General features: G+C 59.2%; 1 protein-coding gene across 1 annotated transcript; it reads left to right on the top strand.

Moving 5' to 3' along the window:
• Nucleotides 1–721: 721 nt before the first annotated feature.
• Nucleotides 722–17,128, top strand: MMP28 (matrix metallopeptidase 28). Its single transcript, XM_086624895.1, has 8 exons — nucleotides 722–823; nucleotides 8,696–8,775; nucleotides 9,437–9,600; nucleotides 13,229–13,450; nucleotides 14,061–14,306; nucleotides 14,733–14,882; nucleotides 15,387–15,554; nucleotides 16,698–17,128. The coding sequence occupies exons 1-8, from the start codon at nucleotides 722–724 to the stop codon at nucleotides 17,126–17,128; spliced, it is 1,563 nt and encodes a 520-aa protein (XP_086481021.1).
• The last annotated feature ends 1,349 nt before the right edge of the window (nucleotides 17,129–18,477 follow it).

Raw genomic sequence — 18,477 nt, 5'->3', positions numbered from 1 at the left:
TCTTTCCCTCACCTTGTCTTTCCTTGTCTTTCCCTCTGCTTGGGCAGAGCCCAAGCCTGGCTGCCCAGCTAGCGGGAGGAGGTTTGTCCCAGTACCCTACCCCACCCATGCTCTGTTCCCCATCCAGCCCGGAGAGACGGCACCCGCAGCGGGACGCATCCTGACGTGGCCACCACGTGCATCCCACTCTGCCATAGCCGGGGTGATCTGGTGATGCCCGGTGGGCCTGGGAGTGGAGCAGAGACGCTGTGCAGAGGAGACCAAGGGAAGGGGAAGGATCCATCCTCGATGCTACGTTGGAGAGAGCAAGGTGAGTCCCAGGGGCAGCTCTGCCAGCCTTTCCCCAGGGTGTGGGGTGCAGATGGGGCTGCGGTGGCCTGAGACATCCCAGGGAAATGTGCCCCAGTGGCACAGCTGCGTGTGTACGTGTGTGTGCGGGACAGGGATGTGGTGGGAAGGGGCACGGCCCTGCTGGGGAAGGGGGATGCTCAAGGGGTGATCTCTCCCATGCGGGAGCGGGTGGCCCCAGGGCTGGGGGGCGCTGCCAGCACCGGGCGGGCGCCGGGCGCTCCGTGCGGGGGAGCACCCGCCGCTCGCTGCCGCCGGCGGAGCCCAGCCCTCGGCCGGGGCCGGGGCGGGTCGGGGCCGCCCCCGGGGCCGGGGCGGGGAGAGGCGAGCCGGGGCCGGGGCCGGGGCCGGTGCCGAGCGGAGCGGAGCCGGGATGGGAGCGCGGGCGGGCGGGGCGCTGCGGGCCGCGCTGGCGCTGGGGCTGCTGGCGGCGGCGCAGCCCGGACCGGTCGCTCGCCAGCGGCGGGAGGCGGAGGTAGGACCGGTACCGGTGCGGGGGGGGGGGGGGGGGGGGGGGGGGGGGGCGGGAGCTGCCCCCCGCTGTCCTGCGCCCGGCCGGAGGGGTGCGAGTGCCCCGGGGGTGCCCTCGCCGTAGGTGTGCTCGGGCCGTAGGGGTGCCCGTGCTATAGGTGCGCCTGAGGTGCTTTCACACCATAGGTGCATGCCCATGTGTGCCCAACACACGTGCATCCCATGCTAGAGCTGTGCCATGGATGCTCAAGACATGTCTGTGGCTCATGCGTGTCCCCATGGATGACGAGGGTGAGCCCTGCGTGCCACGGACGTGTGTGTGCCAGCCACAGCTTAGTGCCCGTGTGTGCTGGTGCTGTGTCCGTGCCGGGGATGCGTGTGCGGTGCTGGCGTACGGCCGGGCCTGCTAGAGATGGGCCTGTGCTGTAGGTTCGTGCTTGGAACGCCAAGGTGTGTGTGCCCATGTGCGCGGTGTGTGCCCACAGGTGATGTACATCTGCAAACCCACCCTTCCGTACAGCTCTGACAACAATGGAATCACAGAACGGTTTGGGCTGGAAGGGACCTCAAAGATCACCCAGTTCCAACTCCCCTGCCATGGGCAGGGACACCCTCCACTACACCAGGTTGCCCAAAGCCTCATCCAACCTGGCCTAAGTCTTGCACCAGGAGCCCTTCCCATCTCCCATGGGACAAAAGCTGCTCTTTCCCCTCCCCTGCCTCTCACCCATCCTGTCCCCATCGCCTCTGTTTGGATTTCTTCTGTTTGTCCCCATGTCATTGTCATGCCGGGCTGCCTTCCGTTCTGCTTGTTTTGGGAGGACGAGGTATGAGGTTTGGCTGGTGAACAAAGGTGCGTGTTGGGGATTTTTTTTCTTGTTTAGGTATTGATCTGGTGTATGTTTGCACAGACACTTGATTTTAAAACCCCAGCAAGTCCTGGTGGATTAACTGGGATTTTTCACATGCTCTAAAATGAAAAGTGCACATAAATGCTTGGAGGCTTGTTTTAATGTGCAGGCTTCTAATGCAGGGAGATGCTGTTTTGAAGAGGTGATTTATACGTGTCCTAGTGTGCATGAACCTCAGCCCAGCCCTTTGTGCCACCTGGAGAAAAGTAAATCTGCAAAGTTCTTAATGTCCAGAACACCAATCATTTAAAATTAACTTTAAAAAGAAAACCAACTCACTGGGGGTGAGATCTTTAAAAGGTCCGGTCTGACTTCTGATTCCTCACTGGTGATTCTGAGAACTTTTCCCTTGAGGCCCTAGAACAGATCCCGGGATCGTGGCAGATCCCAGGCAAGAGGCGCTGGGCAAGTGACATTCCTGTCTCCCTGCCTCGGTTTCCCCAGTGCGGTGTGCTATGCTGGCCAGGGACTTTGGGACAATATAATGTTTATAATATGTTTAATGTTTATAAATATGTAATAACGTTTATAAATATGTAAAGGGCAACTGTCATGAGGACGGAGCCAGGCTCTTCTCAGTGGCATCCAATGATAGGACAAAGGGAAATGGATATAAGCTGGAACATAGGAGGTTCCGCTTAAACATGAGGAAGAACTTCTTCCCAGTAAGGGTAACAGAACACTGGAACAGGCTGCCCAGAGAGGCTGTGGAGTCTCCTTCTCTGGAGATGTTCAAAACCCGCCTGGACGCGTTCTTGTGTGATCTGATCTAGGTGGTCCTGCTCAGGCAGGGGGATTGGACTAGATGATCCTTTGAGGTCCCTTCCATCCCTGACATTCTGGGATTCTGTGATTCTGTGATATGTGACGGAAACATGCAGAGACTGGGCCAAGCAAGTTTGTCTAAATAAACTGAGCAGTTAATTTTGCTTTTAAGAGGAAACTGAAACTCTCACATAACACCAAGTAGTTCTAGTTACTCGTGGCTTTCAGACCCCTGCCAGGTTTTGCTTCTAAAGCGCTTTTTATTGCTTTTAAAATAGCCAGTGAGCAACGACGGGTTGTGTAAACTTAGATGTGAAAGTCTGCGAAAATGTCCAGTTGTGTTATTTCCCTGGCTTGTGCCTTTGTTTTCACTGCGTTTGTGTCAATTGCAGCTCCATGAAAAAAAAAAAGAACACAAGTTTAGACATTTAGTTTGAAACATTTGTATGTTAAATCATCTTATCTGCGGAGTCTAGATAGGAGAAGGCCCAAGGGTAGATGGCATAGTTTGGCAGACCTGGTTTCTGCCTGGGTTGTGCTCAGGACAGCGGTTGGGTAATGCCCGAGGCTCCCTGATCCTGGGGGAATGTGTAGAACACGTGGCACGTGAGACCTCACCCCGTGTTGGGAGCGAAGAGCGTGGCCGAGTGCTGGGGGTGCCAAGGACAAAGGACAGTAAAGCCCCCGTGGCAATTTGCGTGTGAAGCTACGGGTCTGTTGCAACGAGAAGAAAAATTGGTCAGAAATTTGAGAAAAGCAGGGAATGGAAACGGAAAGCGAGACTAAGGGACCAAGACATTCTCGTTTCAGGTTTTTTAAAACCCTTTTTTTTCCTATTCTGCCCTTCTTCTCCCTTGCAGGGGCAGGTGGCCTCTGACTTTTCCCCCCTGAGAAACCCAAGGGCTCACATTTAGCGTAGGCTCTGAGCCTGATTTGTGCTCAGAAACACTCTAGTGTCCGGATAAACTCCTTTACGGAGCAGGCAGCCAGTTGGGATGCTGGATGCTGAGCGCAGCCTGACTGGAGTGAGGGTCTTCGGGTACCACCCAGCATGTGGTGGGGCTCGGGGCTCAGCTGGGACCCCCGGGTGCTCTTGCTGAAAGGGACCCTCCAGGTTTTCCCTCTGATTGAAGAGGAAAAAAACCTTCTTCCTGGGAAAAAATTCCTGCCGTTCAGCCATAAGCAGGGCAATGCAAGGAGTGGGGGAGAGGAGCAGGAATTACTCAGGTGCCCTCACCCCTGCGAGGCACTGCTGGGCTCTGCGTGGCTGGGAAGAGGCTGTAAAACCCAGGGGATCGCGGCTCGGAGTCGCTGCCGGTAGCGGGGATGTGGCGAGCGGTCGCAGGGCACCCGGCGATCCCCCGGTGCGAGGAACAGCCCCGTGAGTCACCGCGGCGTGAACAGCCCCGCTTTCTTCCCCACTCTCCCCTCGAACCATCCCCACTGGTTACGGCGAGTAACGCCCGCCGGGCGAGGGGCCAGAGCGGGCACGTCGCCTTCCCCCGCTTCCCATCCCGATGGAGGATGAAGACCAAGCGTCTCGTTCCTCACTCTCCTTAGGCACGAAAGCATCCCCAGTCTGCGTGACCGAACTGGTTTGTCGACCGCTCTGGTATTCGCAGGGGAAGGTTTGCCCAAACGCGGGGTTTTCCCTTGTCTTCCCCAAGTGCTTTGGGTCGCGATCCGGTAGCCCGGGTGCTGCCAGAGCTGTGGCTGGATGGACCAGCCCATCGCTGCCCAGGGCATGGGATGCCAGGGCAAAGCTGCCAGCTGGTTTCAAAGGCGGGGGTGAATCCTAGTGGTAAGATATTCCTGCATTCAGCACACACAGCGCGAGCTGCCAGCCCTGCAGGCAGGTAACCCCGAGCCCAGTGTGTTTCACGGTGCGTTTTCATTCGAGCGATGCGATGTTTGTGGTTCCTGTCCCGTAGCATCCCTCCTGTCCAGGCGGACGGGGAGGCAGAGAGCCAGCCGGACTTGCTGGAGTGTGGAAACTAAAGGAGCTTAAAAGCCGCTGGGCACAGCATGTCCCCAGCTCCACATCTTCAGTGGCAAGTAGATAATTTCCGAAGTAGATTTTCAGGAGGGGCAGGTGGGAGAGGAGATTCCTTCGGGACAGGATTAGGCAGAGCGGGGGGAGCATCGCAGCAACCCGGCAGGGCTTGGGGTTTAACCAGCCTCCGTCGTTCACGTACAGAATTAGCTGGGTGGTCGCTGTCTTTTCAGCGGGAGGACAATCAAGCTCTGCGCTCGCTGATCTCCCTTCTCCTGTGTCTATATGTGTAATATTTATATAGATACTTGTACACACACTTAAACCAAAGAGACACCAGGGCTCTGCCTGAGGGTTTGCAACTGCAGGCAGGAATGTAGCTTGGGAGAGCGGGAAGAAGTGAACGTTTTTAAATGTCTTGACATCTTCCGAAGGCAGCACCTGGGCAGAAGGAGCCGCTGCTCCTTCCGCGGCCGTGCCCAACCATGCTTGTCCGTCCTGGGGGTCAGCTCCCCTTGTGTCTGTGCTGTGGGGGGAAACTGAGGCTGAAAAACAGGAGCTGTGGCTTCCACTGTGTCCACCTCGGCGGTGAAATGATGTGGGATGGAGCCTGGGGCTGCTGGGCACCGGGGCTGAACACCCACCTGGGCTGGCTTGCCAGGCTGCTCTTGTCTCCTGATTAAACCCAAAAGACCTTGGAGGTGCAGCTTGTGGCCGGCATCCTCCGTGACCGCAGCCGAAGCACCTGCCCATCCTTCGGCAGGATGGGGGTCGCTCCCTCCGCTGCCGGGGGATGGAGCGGGGAGACACGGGGTTTGTATCCAGGCGGAGCAGAAGGGACCACGGCCAACGGGAGCCCAACGGGAGGCTTCTCTGACACTGAGCTGGAGGAAAGGTGCCAGAAGCTGAGTGTCTGGAGGGGAGGGCAGGCGGGACCGGAGCCTGCTGCCTCTGCCCTCGTGTTATCCCAGTTTCCAGGGAGGGAGGTCTAATTGTATTTGCTGTTGGCCATCTTCCACCTGGGATGCCTGCGGTCGAGAGCGAGGTGTTTCCTTGGCTTTAGCTCTCAGCAGAGATGATTTCCAGGTTTGTGACCAGCCCTGGGCACAGCCCTGAGATGGGAAGGGTCCCTCCATCTCGCCCAAACCACCTTCCCACTGTCCCTGCTGCACCCCAAAGGATTTTGTGCCCCAGCACTGACTCCCAGGCCGCCGGACTTTTCCTCTTCTCCCTCCCTCCTGCAGACAGGGAGCCAGGCATATTTCATATTAATGCTTAGCTCTTGATTTCCTGCTGGTTTTCTTGTCCCATTGTATGGAAAAGAGCATTTCCCTGTCTGGGGCAGGAGGAAGGGGATTGTCCCAGCACGGCCAGGCTTTGCATTGCAGCCTCTGGAGAGGTTTAACGGGCTGGTGCCAGCTTCCACCCAGCCCTACCAGAGCCTGGCTGCTCTCTGGGGGTGTGCAAGGCACAGGCAGAGCTGAGGGGGGTCTTGAGTGCAGGTTTGGGCAGAGGACACCGTGTCACAGGGCTCTTGGGTTCCTCTGTCGCCCTGAAAAGTCCCTGGGGACTTTATGTGCTCTGCTGTGTGATAAATACCTCGTACAGTGGAGGATCAGCTCATCCCTCTCCTGTAGCTCTACATTTCCAGGACTAACATCATCTGGAGCTCACAATAACTGTGTCTAGAAAACATAAAATTTCTCCTGGTGGTTTCACAGCCTGAGAGCCAGTGTCTGTGTGCGAGAACCCCGGCGAGCACGGGCCAGAAACTACGGGGAAGGTGCCGCTTTGGTTGGACTTGCAAAGCTCAAGGAGATCTGGGCAGGAATAATAAAGCCAGTGGCCTTTGCACGTTTTGGTGCCATTCAAGAGCAGCTGCTGTGGAGCTGTTGCTTTTTTGCCATGCGCCCTGGCTTGTCCAATGGGGTTTCAAGCCTTCGTGAGATCATGGTGGGGAAAAAACATTTTCCAGCTTTAAGAATGGGGTTGTGTTAGGTTACAGGACAGGAACTGGCTTCAAATTGTTATGTTTCAGATGCTGAGTGAAAAAGTAAACATTGTGGTAGAAAAGGTTTAGACTGTGCCATGATTTGAGACCCAGGACTTTCTGTCTGGGTGCTTTATAGCTCACGTTTATCTGTGGTGACGTAACCGCTGGGGATTATCACCCCCATCCATACATGTAGCTAGTGATTTCCTAATTCTGGAGGAGAACTTTACAAAAGCACAACTGCAGAGAAAGAGGGCCAGGCACCTTCTCCTCTCGGGGCTACCAAACCTCCCTGCTGCCCCGTCCCGGCAGGCTCCTCTATCCCTGTGTTCTCCCTCCCTGCATGAGTGTCCCGAGTTGCTGCAGTATTTTGCCTCCTGGTACCCGTGTAACGGGGGGAGTTATCCCTGTATGGCTGGGCAGGTGGCATGTCCCGGCTGTATGGTCCATCCCTGGGCAGAGGTGCTGGTGAACAAGCCGATGCTCTCACCCACTGACGTGGCTCTTACTCACATCTGATTTATCCTGACTCACGAGGACCGGGTGTGCCAAGTCTGGGTGACTCTGGCCACGGTCAGGCTCTTATTGCTGGAGCCCGATGCTGCTACAAGATGCTGTGACCTCTGGCCAAAGTAGCCAAGCTGGGAAGAGTGTTCAGTGGGAAACACCACCAAATTTTTTGGCTGGGGCTGGGTGAAGAGCATGTCCCGGCAGGAAGCTGTGCCAGTCCTTGCTGTGCTGCAGCTGAACGGGGATCCTCCAGGTAGAAGGGATGTAAAGGAATCATAGAATCATGGTATGGTTTGGGTTGGAAGGGACCTTCAAGACCATCCAGTTCCAACCCCCCTGCCATGGGCAGGGACACCCTCCACTACACCAGGTTGCCCAAAGCCTCATCCAACCTGGCCTGGAACACTTCCAGGCATGGGGCAGCCACAGCTTCTCTGGGCAAACTGTGCCAGTGCCTCACCACCCTCAATGTAAAAAAATTGTCTGGGAAGGGGGTAGGGGGGCTTGAGAAGGGATGAGGAAGAGGCAGAGAGCATGGAAGCTGCCTGCCCTGCCCGCAGCGGGGGTGGTGGGTGCGGAGGGTGACGTGTCTGGGGATGACGTGGGGATGACGTGGGGATGACTGTTAACAGCAAGTGGAGGATTTGGGCAGGAGGAGATGAGGGAGAGGCCCCAGGGCTGCCATGTCCAGCCTCGCCAGACGACCCCCGGGAAGCGGGGGCATGGTGGAGGAGTAGCTTCAAGTGCAGGTTAGCACCAAGCCATGAGCAGGCAGGGAAGAGGCTTTAAAAGCCCCAGTTTTCCCAGCGGCAGCAGCCATGCTGTCCCTGCGCAGCCCATGGCATCTCTGGTGCTCAGCCCACCTCTCCTTTGGGATGTGGGAAAACAAGCAGCCGCTTTCACTTTTTATCCCTCATTGCTTCTCACTCCGATTCTGTTGCGCTAACAGGATGCTGGGGGGTTGGTTTGCCTCCTGCAGACATCCCCGGCGGCGGGGAAGGCGGGTGCGGGGGGTTCCTGCCACGGCGGCTGTTCGCTTCTCCGAAAGCTGGTGGTGTGGCTGGGCAGGGGGAAGCCAGTTATTGTCTTTAACGTGCGATGGATGTGTTGGAACAAGTTCAGAGCAACAACCTCCCTCCATGTAAATGGCCGATAAGGAGAAGAATGGTTTGGCAGAGCAGATGGCCCCCGGAGCGTCTCCGCTTTGCAGCAGCACATCCTGCGTGAGGATGGGGGGGAGGCTGCAGCCTGACCCCGTCTCACCCCACCCCGCTCGTGTCCTCAGCACTTTCTCCTTTATTTTAATCATTGTCTTGATCCATCCGAGGTGATTAGAGTGGGTTTGGGAGGCTCTGCCTGTGGACGACACGGCAGCAGGGTTTTTGAGCCCTTGATAGCAATATTTCCTCCTACGCCTCTGCCGTGTCATAGCCAAAAAAACCTGAGAGCCATCCAAAACAATGGGCTTAGTCCAGGTTTTTCCAGGTCCCGTAGTGCAGACGTGGGGATCGGATCGGCCTGGCACCCGCAGGGGGTGCGGCTGCTTGGGGTGCGGGGGTCTCGGGGGAAGAGTAACCGGGCATTTCGTCACAGCCTGGGTTTGCAGCGCTGTTTCCCATGTTTTCCCACCCCTCCTCCCAAGCCCCCACGTGCAACCGCCCGCCTGTGGTCTGAGCTGTGCTTCTCCCATGTCTCTTCTTGCAGCTGTTCCTGGAGAAATATGGCTACTTCGGCGAGCCGGGGGCCGGCGCGCACAGCCGCGCCGAGTTCGCGCAGGCGGTGAGGTACGAGCCTTTCGTTTCAACCCGCAGAAGAAACGCGGCGACTCCGGCTGCGTGGGTGCTGCCCGTGCTCGGGGGGTCTTTTTGCAGCCGGGGGTGGGGGGTGTCTCTCTGGCACGGTCCGATGGTAAAGCACAACCCATCCTTTTTGGAAACGCCGGTTCCGTACCCAGCTCCCGCAGCTGGATGCCAGCTGCCGGCAGCCCAGCGCCTCGCTGCGCTGCTGGATTTGCCTTTTATGGCCCGGCGCTCCCCGTACAGTATCCGTGGGGGGGCCGAGGTTGGGGATGGCTGGGAGGTGCCAGCGGGCTGAGCCGGCAGCCCCGGCTCTGGCTTCTCCGAAGGAGATCGCGTTGGCTCTGGGAGCATCCCTTGCCTGACCCCGTGCGAAGTCAAGTGCAAAGTCAAGCAGCTGGGGTTAAAAACTGGAAAAGGTGGTTTTTAGGCTCCCCTGTCTATTTCTTGCCCTGCTAGGAGGTGGCTCACCACTCACGTGTGGTTGCAGGGCCAAATTCTTGCACTATCACTCAGGTGCACTCCCCGTGGTGGGCCATGAAGCTCGTTGGGTGAAAACCCTGGCTGGGGTCAAACACCTGGCACAACCGTAACCGAAATCCCCGAGGGAGTCCGGCTGTGGGCACTGACGTCTCCCTTCCTTTTCCAGGGACTTCCAGAGGGTGACACACCTCCCGCCCAGCGGGGTCCTAGATGCCCCCACACTTCATCAGATGGCTCTGCCGCGGTGCGGCACGGGCGATGGGGAGAGCCGCGCTGCCTGGGCACACCGGGCATCTGCCGCCCGGCGTCACAGGCGCACTGCGCAGCACGGTGAGTGCTGGCGTCGCGGGTTCTGGTGGGGTTTGGGTTTCTGGAGGGCTGGGAGTCCGACTTTTCCATTCTGTGACTGGATTTCTGGAGATGCTGCCATGGCTGGGGGGTGCAGCCCTGCTGGCACACCATCCATTCTGGGACTTGCCTGGGCTTTGCACCGCTTTTATTTTTAAACTTCTTTGGTTTTAGTTGTTCTATATGGCTTGATGTCAGCAATGATTTGAGAGATGCAGCTGCCACTCACGGGGAAATTCAGCTCTCCGGGGTAATTTTACTGCTGTTGAGGGAGCTGGGACATTTCCCAAGGAGGTATCATGTCACCATGGCCCCGGGCACAGCCGTGGTGGCACAATCCGGAGGGCAGGGGCTGGCAGGCAACGAGGCTCTGCTGAGCTTTGGGAGTCTAATGTGTGTTAGTCACCCAGCAGTAACCACAAAACCTGCTGGCACTGGGCTGCCTGGCCACAGCAAGATGTTTCACCCACCTTAAGGGCTTTAACTCTGCTCCGAGCAACTTCTCTTGCTCCTGTGTCCAGGATTGGGCCTCTCATCTCTCATGAGCTTGCGGATGAGTAACTGGATTCCTAGAGAGCAAGAGGGCTGGGACCAGCTGCGCTTAGGACATGGGAAAAACGAAGGCGAGATTAAGAACGGGCTCTGCGCCGTGTCAGGCTGCCTCTGCATCTGGCAGGGCTGGCGATGGATGGCCCCAGGAGACAGCCCCCGGTCATCCCCCTCCTACCTCTGACTTTCCTTCCACAACCCTGACACGAAGCACGGCCCCGGTGGGTGCCATCCGGAGCAGAGGGTTTGCCGTGCCCCAGGCAGGATGGCAACACGGCAGAGCCAGGAAGGGCGTGCAGCAGGAGATGAGCAAACAGGAGCAGCTCGTGGGGCTCCTTTTTGGGGATCGCGGTCCAGGGGTGGGTGGCAAGAGACATCCAGTAGCTCCAAGCCCAGGTAGGGAAGGGCTCTGAGCAGTGCTGGTTATCGCTCTGGTGGTCTGGTGCCGGCAGATCCCCATGGCAGCGAGCAGGGGCGCAGCTGGCGGCAGCGCCAGCAGGCAGCGGGGATGGGAGCAACGCCATATCCGTGCCTGCTGGCTGGAGGGGAGGGAGGGGGTGGCACCCACCAGGAAGGCCAGAGGCTTTGTGCTAAGTTGCCTGTTTATCTGACTTGAAGCAGGAAACCGCTGCAGCTGAGCCAGCAAAGTGCTTTGTTACCCGCCCCTCTCCCATCAGGAGTTTTGCCCGGCAGCCGCCGCGTCCATGGCCATCATCCCACCAGCTTCGGGCAACCCTCATACCCTGGCATGTGGGCAAAAGCCAACTCCGGTTGGGCTTTGGCTCCCAGCTTGGGTTAGCCTGGCAGCGGTGGCTGGCGCAGGGCTGGGTGTCCGTCCGTCTGTCCCTCCGGCTGCCCCCAGGGTGGGTCCCAGCCCAGCGGTGGAGGTTGGCTCCCTGTGCGGGATAGGGTCCGGCACATCCGCCCCTCTCTGCGCCCCTAAACAAAACCTCCCCTCTGCAGTCGAAGCCCAGGGCCTTCTGCTCTGTGGGAAGGTTTGGGCACAGGTCCTGTTTGCCTCTGGAAAGGGACTGGGTTTGGAAATCGAGGTCTGCAGTGGAAGGCGCTGGGAAGAGGACCTTCTTCTAGCCACCTTGCTGGGCTTTGGCAGCCGGCGGAGCTGGCCGGAAGCTGTGCTGACCAGCAGGTCCTCAGCCAGACGGCGTGTCGGCCAGCAGCATCCTGGATCTCCCCTTGGGGACCTTCCTGCCTGCGACTGTCCCGGCCTCGATGGCAGTGTGCGGTGCCCAGCCCGCCTTTCCCGAGAGCCGGCTGCTTTCTCCTTGCCCAGCCGTGTCCACTGGAGCCACCCACCCTCCTCTGCTGGGGGATGCTCTGCCTCCCTGGAGGGAAGGGTGGTTTGCTGGGGCTTTACCTCGGGGCCGCAGCCACCCGGGTGGGTGTTTAGCCTCTGCCATGCAGGGTTTGTCCTGGGCGCTGGGAAGCGCAGCCACGTCCCGCTTCAGTCGGAGGCTCTTGTCACACTGACAAGCAGGGGGGACCGATTCTCCTGCCATGGGCTGCTCAGAAACCAGGGGGAAGGAAGCAGAACTGGTGGGGCTTGTCCCCGTGGCCGGGGTGGGTGAGCTGGGATGGGATGTCCGCCAGCTTTGCCGAGCGGCTTGGCGCAGACCCGCAGCAGCGAGCCCCGGCGTGCTGCTGGCTCCGGTACCCCCATTTCCCCACACATCTGGAGCAGATGCTGGAGGTCTGTTGGTGCTCCCACGCCTCTGGCACCTGCATCTTCTCAGCGTGTCCCTGTGGCTTCTCTCCCGCTCCCGGATGCCTCCAGCCAGGTGTGATCCTGGGGCCCTGGGGTCCCCACAGCTGCCAAGGAGGAAGAGGAGGAGGAGGAGGCAGCAATGCTGTGCAGCAGCTGCGGGAACACACATCTTTGCACCCCTGCCTGGTGGGAGCGGGGGCGGGAGCTCAAGGGGGAATCTCAGGGGCTTGTCCTCTGTGTCATTGTCACCGTCTGCCCTGGTGGCGCTGAGGCTGTGTCTCCCCTGAAAGGACAGAGCTTTTAAGGACCCCACGGGCAGTCAGATCCTCGGTGATGGTAAAATGATGCTTTTAAAATGAATGGTGAGCAGTGGTTTGTCCCTGCTGCGATATCCCTGGCTGAGCTCCCCGGCAATGACAGCTGCAGGTAGAAATGGTCGGGGTGTCCTTAGAAAATGTGAAAAAAAAAAAAAATACAGCCCCGACCACTGGGGAGCTGGCCTCATTGCCCTGTCCTGGCTCCGTGTCTGCTGCGTTCAAATGACACGTACAGGAGGAAAAAGAAGCTGCAGCTCCCCCCGACAGAAACTGGCACGTTCCCTCCCTGCCTGCTCTCACCACCGGCTGGATGAAGCCCTGGGTGTCTCTGGGGATGGGATGGGGATCAGCATCCGCTGTTACGGCGGTCGGCACCGTTCCTTCCTGGGATGCATTTCAAACCTGACTGTTCTCCCCTTGACGATCGGCTCTTTTTTTCCCTGCTGGCTGGTGCCCAGCTCCCAGCAAACCTGCCTTAACCAGGCTGCAATCCCACATCCCCCATCCCCACAATCCTGTTGTGCCCCCAAGGTGCTGCCCAGAGCCTTTCCCACTCTTTTTGCCTTTGGGCAACTTGTTTTCTGAGGTGGCTTTGCTTTCTCTCCCTGAAAGCTAGCCCTTGGGCTGCATCTTCTTCTGGGCCATGGGGCAGGAGACCTGCAGGTCAGGGACCTGTGTTGGATTTGGCACTGGAAAGCATGGCGAGGCAAGGGAGAGGTTCAAACCGGGTGCCCCAACTTCTCAAACAGGTTTTGGCCCCTCTCTTAGGGTTTGGTTGCAGCTCCAGCCTTGGGAACTCTGGCTGGGATCTAGTGGTGGCACCTTCAGAGGGATTTCATGGGTCAGATCCTGCTGCTGGTGCAGGGTGCCAAGGCTGCTGGTGGGACACCTGGGTTGACTTTCAGCTTGGGAAGGCCATGGCATTGCCCAGCACCAGGACCCTTTCCTCTCCCTGGGCGGCCCTCAGGTGGAAGAACAAGTCCAAGTCCCCACTGTCGTGCTGAGCTTGCCCGTCTTGCAGGCGGGAGATGGTACAAGCGGCACCTGACCTACCGCGTGGTGAACTGGCCCTCCTACCTGCCGCAGCACGAGGTGCGCCTGGCTGTGAAAGCCGCCTTCGAACTCTGGAGCAACGTGTCCTCACTGGTGTTCTGGGAGGCCCGGGACGGCCCGGCCGACATCCGCCTGACCTTCTTCCATGGAGATCACAACGATGGACTCAACAACGCCTTCGATGGACCAGGTGCTGGTCGCTTCCCCCTCGTAAGCTTCTCCTTTACAACGTGGGCTCTTCCTCGGCGGGGAGGAGGGCTGGGGTGGCCATGGGCTGAGGGTGATGGAGGCGAGGCTCTGCCCTGGCAGTCCCTCCAACCATGGACACCTCCCATTTTGCACCACTTTGCTTTCTGATTTGGGGTCCTTGCTCCCAGCTCTGCAACTGGGGTCTGCTAGCAAGGCAGTTGAGATGCTCCTTCTCGGATCATGCCAGTGGCCTTCAAGGAGGTCTCCCCACCCTGACCGCGTCCTCCAAACCCGAGCTCGTTCCTGAGCCTTTCTGCTCTCAGTCTTTCTCTCTTCTTGAGCCTTTGCCCACTGGGTCACCACGGTGGCTTCAGTCCCCAGCCCGAGCCCGGGGCAAGAAACCGAACTCATAAACCACAGAGCAGATCAACCCCATGAGCAGAACTCATTTGGGCTGCCAAATAGTCACGGGAAGCTGCTGTTCTTTCCCCTAAAGAGCTAAAATCGACGCGTATTTCAGCAAACCAGAGCTGCGTGCCCGCCCCAACCCCTCACCTTGCAGCTAAGGTCCTCTCCTGCCCTACGGTCCCTGACGTCTCTCGTGTCCCCAGGAGGTGCCCTGGCTCATGCCTTCTTCCCCCGGCGCGGGGAAGCCCACTTCGACAGCGCCGAGCGCTGGTCCCTGCGCAGCGGCAAAGGGCGCAACCTCTTCATCGTGGTGGCACACGAGGTCGGCCACACGCTGGGGCTGGAGCACTCCCCCGTCAAGAGCGCCCTGATGTCTCCCTACTACAAGAAGCTCAGCAAGGATTTTGTCCTCAACTGGGATGACATCTTGGCCATCCAGAACTTGTATGGTGAGCTTGGCTTCCCCGGGTGTCCCTTGGTTTCTCCAGGGTTGTTTCCAGGGATGGAGAGCGAGGAGCAGGGATGGGAGCAGGTCCCTGCAAGGGGAGAGGACGACATGCAAGGTGCAGGGTGGGGATGGGCCCCATCCCTTTGTGGCTGGGGAGGAAGATGGGACAGGGCATGTGGGATGGGTACTAGGTCCTCCAGGGCAGGGCAGGTGGGATTTGCTGCCTGCTTGTTTGCAACCAGGGAAAAGCTGGTGCATGTTTTTTGGGAGGTACCAAGGGGTCTTTGCCACCACCTTATAGAGGGGGACAGGAACCAGAGAGTGGGACAAGGAATATTTGAAGCCCTGGGACGACTCCCCAGCCCTGTGCTCATGCCCCATTTCCCCTCCCCTTCTCCGTGACTCACCACCCCTTGCTCCATCCCAGGGAAGCCCTCCAAGGGCTCGGCTGTCCAGCTCCCGGGAAAGGTCTTCACTCACTTCCAGGCCTGGAGCACGGACCTTTACGGTGGGGACCAGCAGCAGAGGAGCCTCAGCACTTATTACTGCCACTCCTTCTTCGACGCCATAACTGCTGGTGGGTGTTGGATGGTGCAGCCCTCTCCCAAAACATGTGCCCCTACCCCTTGCCCTTGCTCTGATCAGCTCCAGTGGTGGGAAAGGTGGGTTTGGCTGGTCCACAGCCCTGTATGTGCTCCCGGAGCTAGTGGCATCACTGATGCACATCACTGCCGCAGAGTGAAGCGCGTCGTGGGGACATGGCGATGGCTCGATGTGTTAGGAGAGGGGGAAACATCCCAAAACTTGGGCTGTGGCACGGCTTCTTTGCTGCAGGAGCTCAACCGTGAAAGACAAGCCTTGAGAGGGAGCTGTGGTCAGCTTTTATCTCCAGGCTGGAGCAGAGGCAATGAATTGTGAAAGCTGAGGGGGCAGCTGGAAAGGCAGGAGGGAGCCTCCAAAACCGGAGCGTCTCCAAAGGACCACAGATCTGTGCGGGGAGGGGAACTGGGGAGTGGTGGCTGGGAAGTGGGATGAAGTTTCTCACCTGGGACCCCCCCTCGCTCCTCCCTGTACCCTACAGACGTGGATCACAACCTCTACATCTTCAAGGGCAGCCACTACTGGGTGGTGCCGGCAAGCGGCAATGCCAGCGACCCGCGGCCCCTGCATTCGCGCTGGCCTGGCCTCCCCGCTGGCATCGACGCCTGCGCCTGGTCCCCGCTCAGCGGCAAGTTTTACTTCTTCAAAGGTAGGTGAGGCACTGGCTCCCCTCGGGGCTGCTGCCACTCCTGCCTGCTGGCCAGTAGGGCTGGAGCACTTTCTCCTGCCCACGTCCCCTGTCCTGTCCCACTGGTCCCCTCCCAGCAGAGCTGGGGCATTGCTGGGCTCCAGGTGCTGTAAATCCCGCAGGAGTCCTGGGCTCGGTGCTGGCCATAGATTAAACATATGGCCTTGGCCGTATTGCCCCGACAGCCCGCTTCACCTCCTCGTGCCTCAGTTTCCCCATCAGCCCATCCAGGAGAGCAGCACTCAGCTGTGTATGAAAATAAACCCAGATTCATCAAACCCTTTGGGGTCCTTGGGAGAGAAGCGCACCCCGAAGACGCGCATCCGCAGGGGAGCTGAGCTGAGCGCCGTGTTTTCACGGCGCGCGCGGTTCCCTGCGCTGTGCCGGGGGCTGAGATGCCCGGGGAGCTGCGAAGCCACCCGCCAGCTGCCCAGTGGCACGCCACAGCCGGACAAGTAGGGAAGGGTCAAACCAGGCAGCTCGGCTGCTGGGGTCAGCCCAACTTTTAATGGAAACCCACCGCCGGCTCCGCAGAAAGGGGCTTTGTTGCTCCGGCTGGGTGAGAGCCAAGAGCCCCTCTGCGTCCCCGGCTCTCAGCCTCTCCCTCCCTCCCTCCCCGGGGCAGGGTCAAGCCGTGGCTTGCGAGCAGAAAGGGGCTTTTGTCTGCCTGTTTGGTGGGGACAGGGCTCTGCAGGGACAGCTGAGTGCTTGGTCCCGGTTGCTGCTGCAGTGCCGGTCTTGGCTGTGCTGGCCCTGGAGGGGTTTGGGTCCGTCTGTCCCACTCACCGTGCCGGAACAGAGGGGAGGTTTGCAGGGAAGCAGCACGGGGCTAGCAGGCGGTATGGTGGCCTCACTCTGTCCCTGGTAGTCCCTTTCCATGCCTTCAAGCCCCTGAGCTACTGTGCCTCAGTTTCCCCCCCAGCCTGGTCTGTGGGGCAGCCCTGCGGTGGTGGCAGTTGGGTCACCAGTGGGGTGGGTGTCACAGACGCATGTCTCAGGCTGCGAGGCTGGCCCCGTGGCCGAGTCCTTCTGCGTCTCCTGGAGCCGGTCCTGCGGTGGACCCCGTCGGGGTGGGCTCTAACCCGTCTCCCTGGCTCTTCCCAGGCGGCCGATGCTGGTGCTACGCGGGCTCCACCTTGGAGGCAGGTTTCCCTCAGAAATGCAGCGCCCGCGGCCTCCCGCGGCACCCCGACACGGCACTCTACTTCCAGCAGCTCCGGCGCCTGGTCCTCTTCAAAGGACCCAAGTACTTCGTGGTGAGCGAGGAGACCCTCGACGTGGAGCCCTACTACCCCCGCAGCCTGCGGGACTGGGAGGGTTTGCCCCCCGGCACGGCGGGCGCCCTCACCCACCGCGACGGCTTCGTCTACTTCTTTCGCGATGACCAGTACTGGCAATTCGACCGGGCGAAGCTGCGAGTGGTGGCCACCGGCAAATGGGCCACCCAGTTGCCCTGGATGGGCTGCTGGGATGCAAACAGTGGGCAAGTCCTCTTTAGAGCAGACCATGCTGGGATGAAACAGGGAGGGGGCTGAACCCCACCTTGCTCACCGCTGCCCTGATCCCTCTTTATTTGATGCTGGATTCCTGTCCGGGCATGGCTGGGCAGGGACTGGCAGGGACGGCTAGAGCTGTGGGACGGCGGAGCGATGCCCCGGCGCAGCGGGTGCTACCGAGATGGGGCAGCCAGCAGCCCAGGCAGGTGGGCTGGAAACTTTGGGACATGATATTTTTAAAAAAAAAAGACCACAAAAAACGGTATAAGCCATGGAGACTGCAAAGACACCCGTTTCTGTTAACGGTCAGGATATCGTTACGCACTTTTTTGCAAAGCAGGACCGGGGGTTGTTGATCCTTTAGCTGCCATTCTCCTGCAGTCAGGCGGAGAAATGCTTCACCGTGGCTTGGGTTGGGGCTTGGGTGGTGTTCAACAAGAGACTGAGAGCGTTCCCCGGGGAAAACAAAAAGAAAAGAGACTTTTGGACAAAAATACGGGTCTGTGTTGAGCTTTGCCCCCTCCCTTGCCCCAGGAATGGAGGGTCGGCACCTCGAGGAGCTTTTCTGGGCTGCCGTCATGTCCCAGCTCTTGGGTGAGGCACCAGCTGGAGACACCAACACCGGGGGGGATTTTCTGGGGAGAAAGCAGAGGGTCTTGGTGTAGGAGCCTCTTTGGGAAGGAGGGAGGTAGCGCTGAGCTGCTGACTGTGTCGCTGCGCAGCTCCAAGGCAGCAGGAGCATTGCAGCTTGGCTCTCTGATGGGTTTGGGATGGTGGGTGGGTTCTCCGGTGTCTAATAAGGGTTGTGCTCACCTGGCAGCCTTTCTCATGCACAGAAAAAGCATCTGTCCTCTACTCTGTCTCTGCAAGAGATGGGGGTCGATGTATTTTTTGAGTCCTGTGCCCCTCTGCCGCAGTTGGATGAGCTGTGTTGAAAAATTACTGGAGGGGAGGAGGAGAAAACGAGAGGGTGAGTAGGGCAGATGGACATGTCCGTGCATGCAGGCTCACGGGGACACCTCGGCTGCATAGTCTTCATTCCATTCCCAAAGCAGGATCCCCACCTGGAAACGCCGCTGGCTCCTGGGCACCGAGCCATGGGTCACATCTGCAAGGGCCCATCGTCACCCGCAGCCGGTGGCAGAGCGCCGGGTCCCCGACGCTTGAGTCTGGTGGCAGCGAACGCCGGCTGCGGGCGCTGAGCAGGACAGGGCTTGGCTTTCTTAAAATCTCCTTGGACTGGAGAGATTTTGGGGATTTTCACCATGCTGGCATCATAAATGGGTGGTCTGCTGCTTCGCTGAGTCTCCCAGGACTCAGCCTGGTGCTGGGTGCCCTGATCTGGGTTGATGGCTTCGGCACCAGGCTGCAGCCAGTCCTGCCATGCT

The sequence above is a fragment of the Tauraco erythrolophus genome, chromosome 21, assembly GCF_009769465.1.
Source record: "Tauraco erythrolophus isolate bTauEry1 chromosome 21, bTauEry1.pri, whole genome shotgun sequence".
NCBI classification, from domain to species: Eukaryota; Metazoa; Chordata; class Aves; order Musophagiformes; family Musophagidae; genus Tauraco; species Tauraco erythrolophus.
The sequence above is the reverse complement of the archived record's forward strand: the minus strand, read 5'-3'. Positions and strand labels throughout refer to the sequence as shown.

Bases quoted from the DNA above. Each gene is read 5' to 3' on its own strand.
- MMP28 (XM_086624895.1), top strand. From the start codon at position 722: ATGGGAGCGCGGGCGGGCGGGGCGCTGCGGGCCGCGCTGGCGCTGGGG. The intron at 824-8,695 runs GTAGGACCGGTA...CTCTTCTTGCAG, and splicing joins GCCAGCGGCGGGAGGCGGAG to CTGTTCCTGGAGAAATATGG. The intron at 8,776-9,436 runs GTACGAGCCTTT...TTCCTTTTCCAG, and splicing joins GAGTTCGCGCAGGCGGTGAG to GGACTTCCAGAGGGTGACAC.